This window comes from Octopus bimaculoides, chromosome 18 (genome assembly GCF_046866305.1).
Source record: "Octopus bimaculoides isolate indiv1 chromosome 18, ASM4686630v1, whole genome shotgun sequence".
NCBI lineage: Eukaryota > Metazoa > Mollusca > Cephalopoda > Octopoda > Octopodidae > Octopus > Octopus bimaculoides.
The window spans coordinates 19,970,215-19,985,214 of NC_142945.1; the positions used below are offsets into that span (position 1 = coordinate 19,970,215).

The 15,000-nt window shown below is 36.3% G+C and overlaps 2 protein-coding genes across 2 annotated transcripts in view; one reads left to right on the forward strand and one right to left on the reverse strand.

Annotated features, from left to right (window-relative positions):
- The window catches only part of LOC106877867 (uncharacterized), an 11,191-nt gene extending 10,865 nt beyond the window's left edge, over positions 1 to 326 (forward strand). Inside the window, exon 5 of the mRNA XM_089365915.1 lies at positions 1 to 326. This exon is cut by the window's left edge and continues 2,767 nt beyond it. The gene's annotated coding sequence lies outside the window, so the exon portion shown is untranslated.
- A 6,831-nt stretch (positions 327 to 7,157) lies between these two features.
- Positions 7,158 to 15,000, reverse strand: part of LOC106877869 (migration and invasion enhancer 1-like) — an 11,160-nt gene continuing 3,317 nt past the window's right edge. Inside the window, exons 2-4 of the mRNA XM_089365905.1 lie at positions 14,029 to 14,129; positions 11,609 to 11,685; positions 7,158 to 9,359 (exon numbers count right to left, since the gene is read on the reverse strand). Coding sequence (XP_089222031.1) covers positions 9,294 to 9,359; positions 11,609 to 11,685; positions 14,029 to 14,104 — 219 coding nt within the window. The 5' untranslated portion in view covers positions 14,105 to 14,129 and the 3' untranslated portion in view covers positions 7,158 to 9,293. The remainder of the gene's footprint in view (positions 9,360 to 11,608; positions 11,686 to 14,028; positions 14,130 to 15,000) is intronic.

The window sequence follows — 15,000 nt, forward strand, 5'->3', positions numbered from 1 at the left end:
TTCTTATGTTTCTGCTATCTGACTCACTGTTTTTTTTTCTAGATTTTTCTTTTATTTACCAAGGGACGAAAAAATGATAGTCAAGACTATATTCTAAATTTTATATTTTTACTCAGAAAATTCTGTGTAACAGTTGTTAATCTAAAAATCTTGTTCACTGTTTTGTTTTAAAACTTTTCATTTAGCTTTCTTACTAGTTATTTCTGGCTATGAAAATGCTGGTTTAAACCTTTTCGACTAGTGTTGGATAAATTCTGAGGAGTAACCAGTAAGAAACTTGACTGAAAAATGAATTATATGGAGATTAAATTTAAAAATTAAATTACTGTAATGTGTCTGTGTTTTTTTTTCTTCTGAATCGTATAGTTTTATGACTTTTTATTTTACTTTTAATTTTCATATTATGCATCAATTATTCAATATTAGCATGGATAGGATGGGTGTGCAGTTTTCATGTTTCTATTTGTAGAAGTTGTTACACTTAACATCAAAAACATACAACTGTATTTGGCATGGGGATTAGCTTTCTTCTTCAGACCCAGAAAATACTTTAATTCCGTTGATTTTACAAAGTTCTTGTAAGACTCTCAATCAAATATGTTATGGTTTAGTTCGTCATATTTTTCAATTATTACTCCAATCCGTATTCAATTAGTTGAAAGGAGTCTGGTGGAAGAGAAGATGGTTGCATTGACATCTGTCAGGATGATCGTGTTGTTGTGGGGTGGAATTTGTCCTAAAACCAGTTGGAGATGGTCATAGTAGTTGTCCTTGACTGTGTTCTCTGCAATGTCTACAGGGGCATAGACAGTGATGATAGTCATTTTCTTGAAATCGAAGCTGATGTTGGAAATGTCCTGGATCCTCCTCCTTCTCTATTGGCACTGATGCTGTGGAGTTTGTGAGCTCCATCTACCTGGGCTCCACAGTCACCAGCAATGGAGACCTAAGTCTGGAGGTCAACCACATGTAGTCTGGCCACTGTGTCATGTACTCTCTATGGAAGCCCCTTTGGTGCCACTGCTCTGTGGAGCAGAAACACTCCTCTATGGAGTAGAAACATGGCCCCTCTTGAAGACCCTGGCAAAGAGGATTAGTGGCTTTGATAGCAGAACCCTGAGAACCATTGAGAACATCAGATGGTGCCATTACATTTCCAATAAAGAACTGCCTGTGTGCATGCATCAGCCCACAACCTCCCACCTCATAGTTATCCATTGCATGTGCTGGTATGGACATGTCCTCTGTCTCCTGTTAGATTATCCTGCCAGGGCTTTACTCTAATTCAACACAGCAGCTGTGGACAGGAAGAGGCCTCATGGCAAGCTCTGCACCAGATGACTGGATGTGTTTGGGAAAGATCTTCAGAGGCTCAACATCACCTTGGAGGATGTAGAGGGGCTGGCATAAGACCACCAGCAATGTAGAGCACTGGTGGACTTGGTTGGCTCTGTGCATGATAGCATCTCTGAGACCACTAAGCTGGGATTACCCCAAGCTCATCAAGCAAGAGCATGAAGCAAGCATATTTGATCACGAGAAAAAAAATTTTGATCTCTCAAATTATTGTAAGAACTAGCAGTTATCTTTAGACTAGGCTTTGACTAAGCTGAAACATTACTTTCACAGAAGTTTGAATCCAACTGCTACTAAATCATGCTACTTTTCTCCACTTGTAACATCCTTTTGATTACAGTATTATTGAGTTCTCAGTCTCTCCATAGTGAAACCAGCAGGGAATAACAGTGACAAACAGCATCTTGTTATCAACTATTTACAAACAATAAATCATCACTGCTTTCTTTGAGCCAGTCTACTTTCTAATGCTAAGGATCTCCTACATTCTATTTCCTAAAATAAATTCTACAGCAAACTGGATCTGAATGCAGCATACCATGAAATTCCATTCCACAATTATAATGCATGATAGATTGCATTTCAAACTGATAAATTCTTATTCCAGATCTTAATGTTAGCCTTTGATGTGACTAATACTGTTAGTTTTTTTTTACAAAAAGCTGTAGTAGTGTAATTATCTGTAATGGTGTCAAAAGATTTCACACCTATCTTGACAGGATTGTCTTTTGCAAAACTATTAAGGAGCGCTATAGGAACATGGTTCAGTTTATTTCAGTTACTAAGAGGCTCAACATGACAACAAACATCCTTTTGTTACCTAAGATACAAAATAAAAAAAGAAAATTCCCTGCAACCTGATCCAAAAAGACAATCTATTTAGAACACACAAATATTGCAATATTTACTAAGAAAGAAAGCTCTCATGGTTATTTGGTGCATAAAAGCACAGCATAGCTATCGCCAGTGGCAAATGATCTCTTTTGGGTATTAATACTGTTTCTGTTGCTCTACTTATATTCTAATAAGCCTACTGGCCTTTAGCAATTTCAGCGCCTGTTTTGGCTCTGTATTTCTATGTATATTGCTAGCAATATACTATTTCCAGCCACTTGGTGTCAATCATTAAAAAGGCCAAATCACTAGGTGTCTCTTTTATCTTTAGCTTATTTCAGTTATTGGAATACAGCCATCCTGAGGCACCACCTTGAAGGGTTTAATCCAGTAGATCTCAACAGGGGTTCATCTAACTCTTGGAAGTCTATATAGGATTTTGTTGTTAAAATTTATCTGCAATAAATTGGTTATACTTTTACTATACAAAAAAATATTTTAGATTGAAACTGAAAGAAGCCCATATGTGTGGTGTGTGTGTGTGCATGCACATGTCTTTGTGTCACTGTTTGACCCTCACTACTGCTTGATAACCAGTGTTAAAGTAAAGTTACCTTCTAGAGTTGGACTGATTCATAAGACTGGTTTCATGGCATATATATTCCTCACCTGGACAGGAAACCAGTCCATCTTAGGATTAATCATTTTCAGCAGCTGAGTGCACTGGAGCAACACGAAATGAGGTGTTTTGCTCAAGAATACAATGTGTCACCCAGTCCAGAAATTGAAACTACAATCTTACCATCATGAGTCTAACACCCTAACTACTAAGCCACATGCCTTGTTTGTTTGACATGCTAGAAATAACAAACAAATAACTTTTAAAAGCATATGGAAACTAGGGATAGATGAGTGGTTGGTGAGAGCTGTACAAGCTATGTACAGGGATGCTACCAGTAAGGTGAGGGTTGGCAATGAGTATAGTGAAGAATTCAGGGCACAAATAGGGGTTCACCAAGGATTGGTGCTCATCCCTCTCTTGTTAATCATAGTCCTCCTGGCAATAGCAGAGGAATTCAAAACAGGCTGCTCCTCTATGCTGATGACCTTGCTCTTATAGCTGAATCACTACCTGAACTAAAGAAGAAGTTCCAGGTACGGGAGCAAGGTCTCGAATCAAAGGGAGTAACCTAGCAAAAACCAAAGTCTTAGTAAGTAGGAAGGCAGACAAATCACAAATCCCTTCAGGTAGATGATTCTGCTCAATCTGTCGAAAAAGTGTAGATAGAAACTCCATAAGATGCACCCAGTGTAAGCTTGGGACATGAAAGGTGCAGCAATATCAGGGGAAGTCAACAGGGAAACTAACTTTTGTATGCGGAAGATGCACAGGTACAATAATTGCTGAAAATAAGACTCCATCAACTGCCAGGGAGGCAAGCTAGAGATAGTAGATAGCTTCCGTTATCTAAGTGACCAAGTTAGTAGTGGAGGTGGATGCTCTGAGAGTATAGCTGTGAGAATAAAATTAGGATGGGCGAAGTTCAGAGAGCTCCCACCCTTGCTGGCAACAAAGGGCCTCTCTCTCAGAGTGAAAGGCAGATTGTTTGATGCCTGTGTGCGAACAGCTATGCTGCATGGCAGTGTAACATATGCTGTGGCAGCTGAGGATATGCATAAGCTTGAAAGAAATGAAGCTAGTATGCTCTGCTGCGTGTGTAATGTCAGTGTGCATGTTCAACAGAGTGTAAGCATCTTGAGAGAAAAGCTAGGCATAAGAGGCATCAGATGTGGTGTGCAAGAGAGATAACTGTGCTGGTATGGTCATGTGATGCATATGGATGAGGACAGCTGTGTAAAGAAGTGCTGGTCTCTAACTATGAAGGGAACCTGTGGTAGAGGTAGACCCAGGAAGACATTGGATGAGGTGGTGAAGCATGATCTTTGAACTTTGAGCCTCACAGAGGCAAAGACTAATGACTAAGACCTTTGGCGATGTCCTGTGTTTGATAGGACCTGTCAAGCCAAGTGCACCTGTGCTGGTGGCATGTAAAGAACACCATTTGAGCATTGGGTCTCACGGAGGCAAAGTGGCTGAGTTCCTTTTGAGTGTTGGGCCTCATGGAGGCAATAACCGAGACCTTTGGCATTATGTCATGCTTGAGAAGAAGACCCCATGAAGCTGAGCAAAATCACAGTCATGGCAGATACTGGTGTCATGAAAATTGGCACCGATGCTGGTGGCACATAAAAGCACCCCAGTGTCACGCAAATGGTACCTATGCCGGTGGCATGTAAACACACCCGTTACACTCTCAGAGTGGTTGGCATTTGGAAGGGCATCCAGCCGTAGAAAATCATACCAAATCAGACTGGAGAGTGTGCAGCATGGCAGCATGGTCAAATCATCCAACCTATGCCAACATGGACAATGGATATTAAATGATGAGGTTGATGATGATGACACACTGAATAATAAAATTCACAATTTCTGGAGAAAAAAGACAAGATAGTCATGCTTTGTATCCCTTTACTCAATCAGGGCTAAACTGGTATTAAACAACAATGAGAATTAAATCATGAATGTTTGCTACAAGCTTATCAATAACACTGTGACACTTACTATATTTTCAACCATACAAGTCAAATTTTTCTAGCCAAAACTTACAACCAAAAAAAGCAAGTTGACTTATGACTTTCAAGGACAAAAATTCCGATGTGAAATGCAGCAGGATTTGGAAAGATGATAATGTTTGACTGTTTACACTGTATATTATATCAACTTATCTGTTAGAACATATGGTAACTGTTACTAGTCTTCTTCATGTGCCATACTTACAGGTGTTGGTGATCACAGACCTCTTTTCTCTGTTCAAGGCTTTGTCTTCTAATATCATGTTCAATGAACTTGAACTGATGCATCATGTTAAAAAGATTTTTGTTCATCTATGATCTTCAGTATTTGTTAACACTATCTATATAGGATAGCTATGAGAAGCCATAACTCTGTAACATTGCTAAGTTTTTGCACTTGTTTGTTTATATAAGGATGAGTTCTACATATGCTCTTAGGACTTTTTTCCTCAGTCTTATTGATAGATATTTATTTGACAATATATGAGATCTCACAAAAAACAACCTTGGCCAGCCCAATCCTTTACACAATTTTTTTGATGTTTTTCCTGTCTGATGTAATGATGATTTCCAAATCTTCAACTCTTTGGTACAGCCTCCTTCTCCAAATTGTTTTAAAATTATCTAAAAACCTTTCATCAGAATTTCATATCAATTTGTGTCCAAACAAGAGCTTAATAATGACAAAATTGTTTTACTAAATTCTGTATTATTTTCAAATTAATATTGAAACAAAAGCAGCATATTTAACAGAGATATGGTAACAGAAAGGTTAAAGCTGTCAACTTGTTTCAAGATTGCTCTACTAAGTTTCATGCTTTAAATTGGTGATACTTTGACATTTATCATTGTCTTTGTTTTGTTTTCATTAACAGTAGTAACAAATATTTCTAAATATTTCACTGACCTTGCTGTGAGGACTGCATCATCTGCATAACAGATATTGCTCTTTTCTTTTCCTATCTGTGTACTTTTTTTAATGGCTTATTGAAGAAGTAGTAGTAAAGCTCATGGCCATACAGATTTGTGAGATTAGTACACTTGATGTTTGTAATAGGTAAAAAAAAGGACTGCAAATAGTAATGCATGTGTGCATACATGTGGAAGTGACATGCAATGAGCTACCTCAGATGAGAAGAGATCATTGTAACAGTGGTGGAAGAAGTACAATGATAAGACAGTGTGTCTGAGAGCCAGAGATAATAGTATGTTGAATAGCTTTCTTTTGGATGAAGTTAGGATATTTGAGCTTATAGCAACTGCTGCAGTGTCTCAGATGTTGGAACAGTATTATATTGTAGGTCATATTTGAATTTTGTAGAGAATAAATAGGTGCTCAGAGATGGAACTATATTCTATCACTGAAAAGGAAAGCTAGTCTTTAAGACAGAGATTTTGCTGTACTGGGACAACCAAGAAAGATCATCAGAAGCAGTGAGAGTTAGCCTGATAGCATTTGATTTATTGAATAAGTTACTCCTGATTGTATGTTGTCCAAGTCTAGAAAGGGTGGAGGATAAGATTAATCAACATGAGCATCTTTGTACTGTTGAATGAAACAAGATTGCCATAAATTGACTGAAAAATATCTTTGAGATCACTGCTCATGGAAGCAACACAGGCTTGATCTCACATATATAGGCTGGATATGGATTACCTGTGTAGAAGGTTAGAAGGGAGTGAAGAGTAAGAAGATTAGCAAAGGAGTGAGTATTATTAAAGGTTATAGTAAGCTGTTTATGTAAAACTGGAAGAGTGAAGATGCACCAGAATCGATAGTGTGTGGGTCAGAGAGAGCCCTATTTGTGAATGGTGTATACAGTGATAACTGAAGAGGATTTGCTTTCTAAAGTTAACTAGTGAATACAATGAGCATATTTATATGTTATTAAACCTCTTCAGTGAAAAATATTCCAATTAGTTAAATCATATTGATTTGGAAAGTATTAACATTACTGTAACATTACTGTACCTAGGAATACACACAAATGTCTCTCATTTCAAACTTTTCAAGTCAGACAAGCAGCTAAGAAATTTAGAAAAAAAAAAAAAAAATTAGAGTTGTGACAACCAATACTAAAAGGAAAGTACTGGAACCAAAATACTAAAAATGGCTGTAACTGGGAATAAAAACTGGGTCATGGACTCTGTGACTCTTTGCAAAGCAAACTTTCCAATTCCATGGCTCTGGTATTCTACAGATAGAAATATCTAAATTTACAAATGTATCTTACTCATGTCAACAATGATAAATGAATGTATTTTATGATAATGCAAAGTTTCAAACAAGAAATTGTTTAAAGAAATAAAAGAAATAATGACCAGACACAATATAATGTTTTTTTAAAATTTAATTTTCAAATAAATAATTTTCTGTTGAGTTTTTCACTGGTTATTCCACACAATTTATCCAATTCTGGTCGATACATGTTTAAACCAGAATTTTCATAACCAAAAATAACCAGTAAGAAAGCCAAAAGGAAAATTTTTTAAAAGTCAATATAAACATTTTCAGTTTCATGATTGTTACATATAGAATTTTCAAAAGTAAGGCATTGAATGATTTTGAATTCACCCTTGACTATAAAACTTTCTGTGGCTGGTTAAAAAGCTTATTTGTGATGAGTTAGAAGAATATTAGAGCTGAGTAGTCTAATGAGAGGAAAGAGGAATAAATAGAAAATAGATAACACAGCTGAGAAGAGAGGTGTAGATTTGTGAGGAGGGGTGGGAATAGGAAATATGGAAGGGAGAATATCATGGATAAAGGGGGGAGGGAGTCGGAAAAGAGTAAGAGGAGGAGGAGGAGTATCAGTGAAAATGGGTAAGTAAAAAGAAAGAAGCATCGAACAGAGAGTGGGGAAGGAGAAACTTTTAAAAACTGGTGGAGCAAAGAAAAGGGGTGAAGGAAAAAAAAAAGAGGACAAAGATATAGAAAGAGAGAAAATAGAGAAACTGGGTGATTGAAGTGAATAGAGCAAAGTCGGGATAGGACAAAAAGTGAGTGACCGAAGTGTGTAGAAGGAAGAAGGAAATGGAAAAAAGGGGCAGAAAGTAGGTGAGTGAAAAGAGTAGAGGGGGAACAGGGATAGAAAATAGGAAACAAGAAACTGAGATGAAAAGAAAAGTTCACAGGTGTAAAGTGAATTAGCACCTCATCATGAAGGCAGACAATAATTGTTATAATCACTCAGTTGTATTACATTTTGCTTCTCAATATAATTGTATGCAGAGCAGCCGTAAGGAGCTATATGAACAATGCAGTGAATAGATGCTTCCAGTATCCGATATGTATCTATTTATACAGACACTCCTGTAGATATACTTGCATTCACATGGAATTAAGAATGGCCATCCAACACACACACACACATATACATACATACATACATACATACATATATATATATATATATATATATATATATATATATACACATATACATATATATATATATATATATAAATATTAATATTTCTAAGTGTCTCTAAAGGAGACTACGGCAGCGGTACTGGATATTAATAGTTATCGCCAAGCCAAAAAATAGGACGAATGCTGCCGTTGATTAGCTCCAAGAGGCCATGACCTCTAGCTAGCTATGTGACACATGAACCTGTGTCCATTATAACCTTCAAACAGGGGAGGTCACCAGCTTCCCCTTGCTGGTCTGGCATCTACAGATTAGTTTCGGGGTATTGTCCCTTGTCAATGTAGAGCAGCCAAATCCAGCAGGCGTTGCTACTGATCGTCTGTACGAAGGATTATTTACCTAAATTCAGTGGAATACGTCCACTGGTTTTCAAAAATAGAAATATTAACATTTCTAAGTCTCTCTAAAGGAGACTACGGCAGCAGTACTGGATATTAATAGTTATCGCCAAGCCAACATGGCAGTCCCAAAAAATAGGACGAATGCTGCCATTGATTAGCTCCAAGAGGCCATCGCCTCTAGCTAGCTATATATATATATATATATATATATATATATATATATATATATATATATATATATATATATACATACATATACACACACACACATCACTGCTACCACAACAGGCTACCCAACATTAACCAGTACATTTAGATGCCACTTACAACATACACTGCAATTCAAACATCACAAGACATCTCATCACTAAACAAGGTAAACAATGAAGTGTGTTTTTGTTGTTGACTGGACACATATTGAGAAGGATAACATGTAAGGGTAGCAATACGTACTGGATAAATATCTTCACTATAACAAGACAGGTTGTACGATGTAGATCATGATACTGGGATGTAAGCCAGTCCATATCATAGCTATATGTCTGCGTCATGAAGATACAGAAAAGTATGATAGTCAAGGGCTTTAATATGTATTAAATTATAAAGGAAGCATCAAATGAAATTGCAGGGAGTTTAAGGTGTAACATAACTGCAGCATTTTCTTGTAGATATATTAGCTTTATAGAGTTCAGCAGACCTATTCATCTTTTGAAATGACAGGGATTGGTTTACCTGCTTTGGCATCACGCAATATACATAAAATCTGAAAAGAAAAAGTAAATAAATAGATAATACTCTAAAAATTTATAATAAATTCGTATATATGTATGTGTGTGTGTGTGTGTCTTTGTGTCTGTGTTTGTATCCCACCATCGTTTGACAACTGATATTAGTGTGTTTCCATCCCTGTAACTTAGCGGTTTGGCAAAAGAAACTGATAGAATAAGTACTAGGCTTACAAAGAATAAGTCCTTTAAGGTGAATGAATTAACCCCAGTACTTATTTTTAAAGCGTGGTACTTATTCTGTTGATCACTTTTGCCAAACTGCCAAGTTACAGGGAAATAAACAAACAAACAATGATTGTCAAAAGCTGGTGGGACAAACAAACACACAAAGACAAACATATGTATGTATGTACGTTTGTGTGTGTGTGTATGTATGTGTGTGTGTATGTATGTATGTATGCGTGCATGTATGCATGCATGCATGTATGTATGTATGTATGTATGTTTGTGTGTATGTATGTGTGTGTATGTATGTATGCGTGCATGTATGTATGCATGCATGTATGTATGTTTGTGTGTGTGTGTATGTATGTGTGTGTATGTATGTATGCATGCATGTATGTATGCATGCATGTATGTATGTATGTATGTATGTATGTATCTATCTATCTATCTATCTATTTATCTATCTATCTATCTATATTTATTATTCTTATATAAGAATGCTGTTGATAGTGACTTCAAAGATTTGGTCAGTTAGGCCATAGTTAGACTGCAGTTAGTCTCTGTTGAGTCTATAAACAAACACCAAATGAACTCTACTGTTTACAAAGTTCTACATGCATGAATACATTCTAAACAATAACATACCCCAAATTTAATCAATCAAAATTTTTCCAAGACACCCCTCCCATAACAACCAATTACAAAAGCCTAATTACCACCCCACTCAAACCCACATAACCAAAGATGATTTCAACTCAACAGAGACTTCATAAAAGCAAGACTGCACCACAGTCTGACAATGGCTTAGCTGGCTGAAAGTTTTAAGTCACTGTCAACAACATTTTTGTATAAGAATAATAAATTTGTACTCTACAAAAGTATTGAGTAACCCATCAGATTGATTAAAGATAAGTTCACTGCCATCAATTCGTTGCAGGAGAGTTTACTACCATCAATTCACCGTGAATGAAGTTCACTGTGAGGATAGTTCACTACAAGGAAAGTTTACCAAGAAAAATATATCCATAGCATCTCACCATTAATAGTTAAAAACTATTTTATTGAAAGAAAAAAATGAAAGTAATGGAGATCAATATGGGAAATCAGTGAACACTCCTTACAGTGAACATTCCTTATAGTGAACATTCCTTACAGTGAACATTCCTTACAGTGAACATTCCTTACAGTGAACTTTCTCTGTGGTGAATAAATGACGGACATGCATCAGATTAATGTAAAATTGTTTTTATTATAACTGAACATAAAAAGAAACATCAATACACACACACACACGATTTTAAACTTGGGTATACACCTTGTAGTATACCATTTAAAGCCTGTTCACTGCCTTTGACTACCTGATGAGTTGTTGTACCTGTAATTCAAAGGGCCAGCCTTGTTACATTCTGTGTCATGTTGAATTTCCCTGAGACCTATGTTAAGGGTAAATATGTTTGTGGAGTGCTCAGCTACTTGCATGCTAATTTCACAAGCAGGCTGTTCCTTTGATTGGATCAACTGGCACACTCATTGTAATAACTGACAGAGTGCTGTATAGTAGTACTGGAACAACTATGATATTTAATTTCACAGTGAAAAAGGGTTAAATACTGTGACAATGTCTTCAAAATAAAATATCTCTGTTTAGTATCTACATCTAAGTTCTTTTTATTTAATCCTTTAGTGCTCATATTACTCATATTACTTCATATTACTCAAATGTAGTAATTAACTATTCACACTATTTTGAATAAATTATGCACTATCTTGTAGCTTTGAGATTTTGATAATGTAATTGTTTATTCTTGGAATGACATTGTAGGGTAGGTGTGACATGGCAGATCTGGCCAGTTTGAATATAAAACAGGTAGAATATTTGGGTTGGATATGGTTGGATTAAATGCTAAAGGGTCAAATGTGCAAATAAATTTATAGAAACAAATGCAAAGATAAATATCATGAGTTATTTTTTTTCATTTTTTATATATAAAAAATCGAAGGGAAATGCACATTTGAAATAAGGAATAATTAAAGGTTAAATGAAATGGAAAATATTTACCTGTTCATGGACAGCATTAGAACCAGACTCAAGTCGAGAGTGAATAAACTGACCATTGACAGAAACTTCAAAGGCACCTAATATATGAGATGGGTTCAATTAGAGATGTTTGCAAGCGTTGAATGCAAAAATATTTCCTACACTATAACATTAGGCAACAGAATTTTGAAAAACCTATAAATTATGAAATCTTGCTTCCAGTAAAGTTAAAAATACAACCCCCACCCCCAAAAAAAAAACTTACATTGTAAAGTCCATGACAATTTTAGTTTAAATATAAAATAATTTTGTTATTTTGGTGACAAAAGAACTTAGTTATGAATAACCGCTGCCTGACTGGTCACGTGCCGGTGGCATGTGAAAAGCACCATTCGAACATGATTGTTGTCAATGCCACCTGACTGGCTCCCATGCCAGTGGCACGTAAAAAAAGCACCCACTACTCTCTCGGAGTGGTTGGCATTAGGAAGGTCATCCTGAAACTTTGCCAGATTGGATTGGAGCCTGGTGCAGCCTTCTGACTTGCCATCCCTCAGTCAACTGTCCAACCCATGCCAGCATGGAAAGCAGACATTAAACGACGACGACGATGACAATGATATATATATGTATATATACATACATTGATATATGGACAATACGAGAGGGTACCCAAAAGTAACTGGAAAGGTTCTCTGTGGGACAAGACCATTGTCATTAAGGCTTCCTTTACTAGAAGCCACTTGATGCGACCCTCAGGCATCAGTCTGCTGACCAGCAGCATCATGTACAGCCATATAGTGCATCTTTGTTTTGCAGTGCTTCTCCTCTGTTTGTCAATTTTTGTGATGGCTGAAACAAAGGAGCAGTGTGCTTCCATGAAATTCTGTTTTCTATTGAAGAAAATGGTTGCTGAAACAATTGTCATGCTTCAAACAACTTACAAAGATACTGCCATGAACGAAACACAAGGTTATGAGTGGTTTTCACACTTTAGGAATGGTCAGTTGTTGCTTGAAGACCGACCTCGTTCAGGGCAACTGTCAACCTCCCGAATGAATGAAAACATCATGAAAATTCATGAACTGATCTTGGAGGACCATCACTGAACAATTGACAAACTTGTTGATATGACTTGTGTGTCCTAGAGTGCCTGCCAACGAATTTTGAGTGAGGAATTGTGAATGAAAAAGAGGTGCAGCAAAATGTGTGCCTCGCTTGCTCACAGAAGATCAAAAGCAGTTATGACTGAATGCATGTTCTGAACTGAAAGAACAATTGGAGTTGATCAGGACTTTTTTTTCGAAGGCCATCACTGGTAATGCTATGGAATTTTTAGATGTGGAAGAGGTGAAAGAAAAAATAACAGAGGCGTTAATAGGCATCACTTCTGACCCTTTGCAGAGGCCTGGCAAGGAGCCTTCTGGCAAGGAGCCTTCTGGCAAGGAGCCTTCTGGCAGCAGTCCTCTCCAACCAGGGATTGACTACAATCTCCTGTAGCTTTACATGGCCATCTGAATTAAGTCTAAGGCCCTGTTTAGGGTTGTGGGGTGGCATCCCATCACCATCAAAAGAGACACCCATAGACCATTACAGTTTGGAGGAACTTTGTTTTCATGATACAGGGATCACCTCTTACAACCTCCACAATGTTCACGAAGCATTAAGTAGTAGTCATGATATCAGCATTTTGATATCTGGCACAAATCATCATAATACAGGGAACTCTTTTCCAATTTTCAGATGGCTTCCAGTCCTCTATGTCAGGTAACTTTTTCTCAACTACAACTTTAATCTTTAAGCTCTCCAATGCCATTGACTGTTCACCAATACATCAAGCTTTTCCTGAAGAAAGGAGGCATAAAAATCATCAAATTTATCCCAAAGATCCTATACATATATGCATACATACATACATACATACATACATACATATATACATATATATATATATATATATATATATATATATATATATATATATATATATATACACATACACACACATATATATATGTATATGATGGGCTTCTTTAGGTTTTCATGTACAAAATCCGTTCTTAAGGCTTTGGTTGGCCCAGGGCTATAGTTGAAGACACTTGCTAAGGTACCATGCAGTAGGACTCAACCCAAGTTCACATGATTGGGAAGCAAGTTTCTTAATCACACCGTCATGCCTATGGTACCACAAAAAGTAGATTTGCTATACCAGTCTTCATTCCTATCAAACCTACTTTTAATCATCATTGCATCTCTTGCTAAATAAACTATCCACCAGGTTTTACATGCAATATTTCATCCTAAAGATCGTTGTTCTAAAAAATACTTCTGTTACATTGTTGAAAAAATGAAGTAACCTCCAACTGTGTTATGTGTCTATTTAGCCAACTGATCTGAGAGACAAATGTGTAATACTTATATAATAATAAAACAAATCTCACCAAAAGTCTTGCTAATAATGTCTACAACTTTAGCTTCAGGAAACTCATTCTGGATGTCTTTACGGAGTGAATTCATCTTGTTCCATCCACCTCAGGCATCACTATAAAACAAAATCATACACTGTCTGTTAATAATTACATTTTAGTGAGAAAAATAGCTAGAGATGATAATAAAAAATAAACTGAAATGTCAAGTTAATCAAAATGGGAGTGTTCACTGTTCTTAATTGGTGTTGATTTTTATAAATACCAACATCTAAGAAAAAAAAATTCCCAACACCTTAATAACCATTATAAATATAAGGAACTTGGGATCTTTTTTAAAACGGGGGCCACATTTTTCATTAACGAAACACTTTGAAACTTGGAACACTGGTAGAATGTGTCACATAAAACATCTTTTTCTCTTAGTCTTCTTAAAAAAAAAAGAAATCCATAAGTTATTCCATGTTAAAGTTGTCGTATTTCTGTAATTTCAACCAATCACTGACGTCCATTCAGCCGATATACATTAAGTGCCGACTACATAAACAAACGATTCTGAAACAATTAACCCTAACCCTAACCCTAACCTTAGGGTTAGGGTTAGGGTTAGGGTTAGGGTTAAAGCAAATTTAAAATGAAAAAAGCAAATAAAACGAAGGTATGGAGATTAAATACGCTTTACATCGCTTAATCAGCCAAAGGAGTAAATGTAAACAACTGAATACTTGTCAGTGATTGGTTGAAATTATCGAAATAAGACAATTTTTTACATGAAATAAATTCGAATACAAAAATATTTTTCTGTTCTATAACACAAAATAGATAAGTATACGAAGTTTGAAAGTCTTTCCGTACCAAAAACACTACGTAAAACATTAATGAAAAATGTGGCCCCCGTTTTAAAATAGATCCGGAACTTGATCTCTCCCAAAGTTTGACTACACACACACACACACACTCAACAGCATATGACTTTGTGGGTTAGTA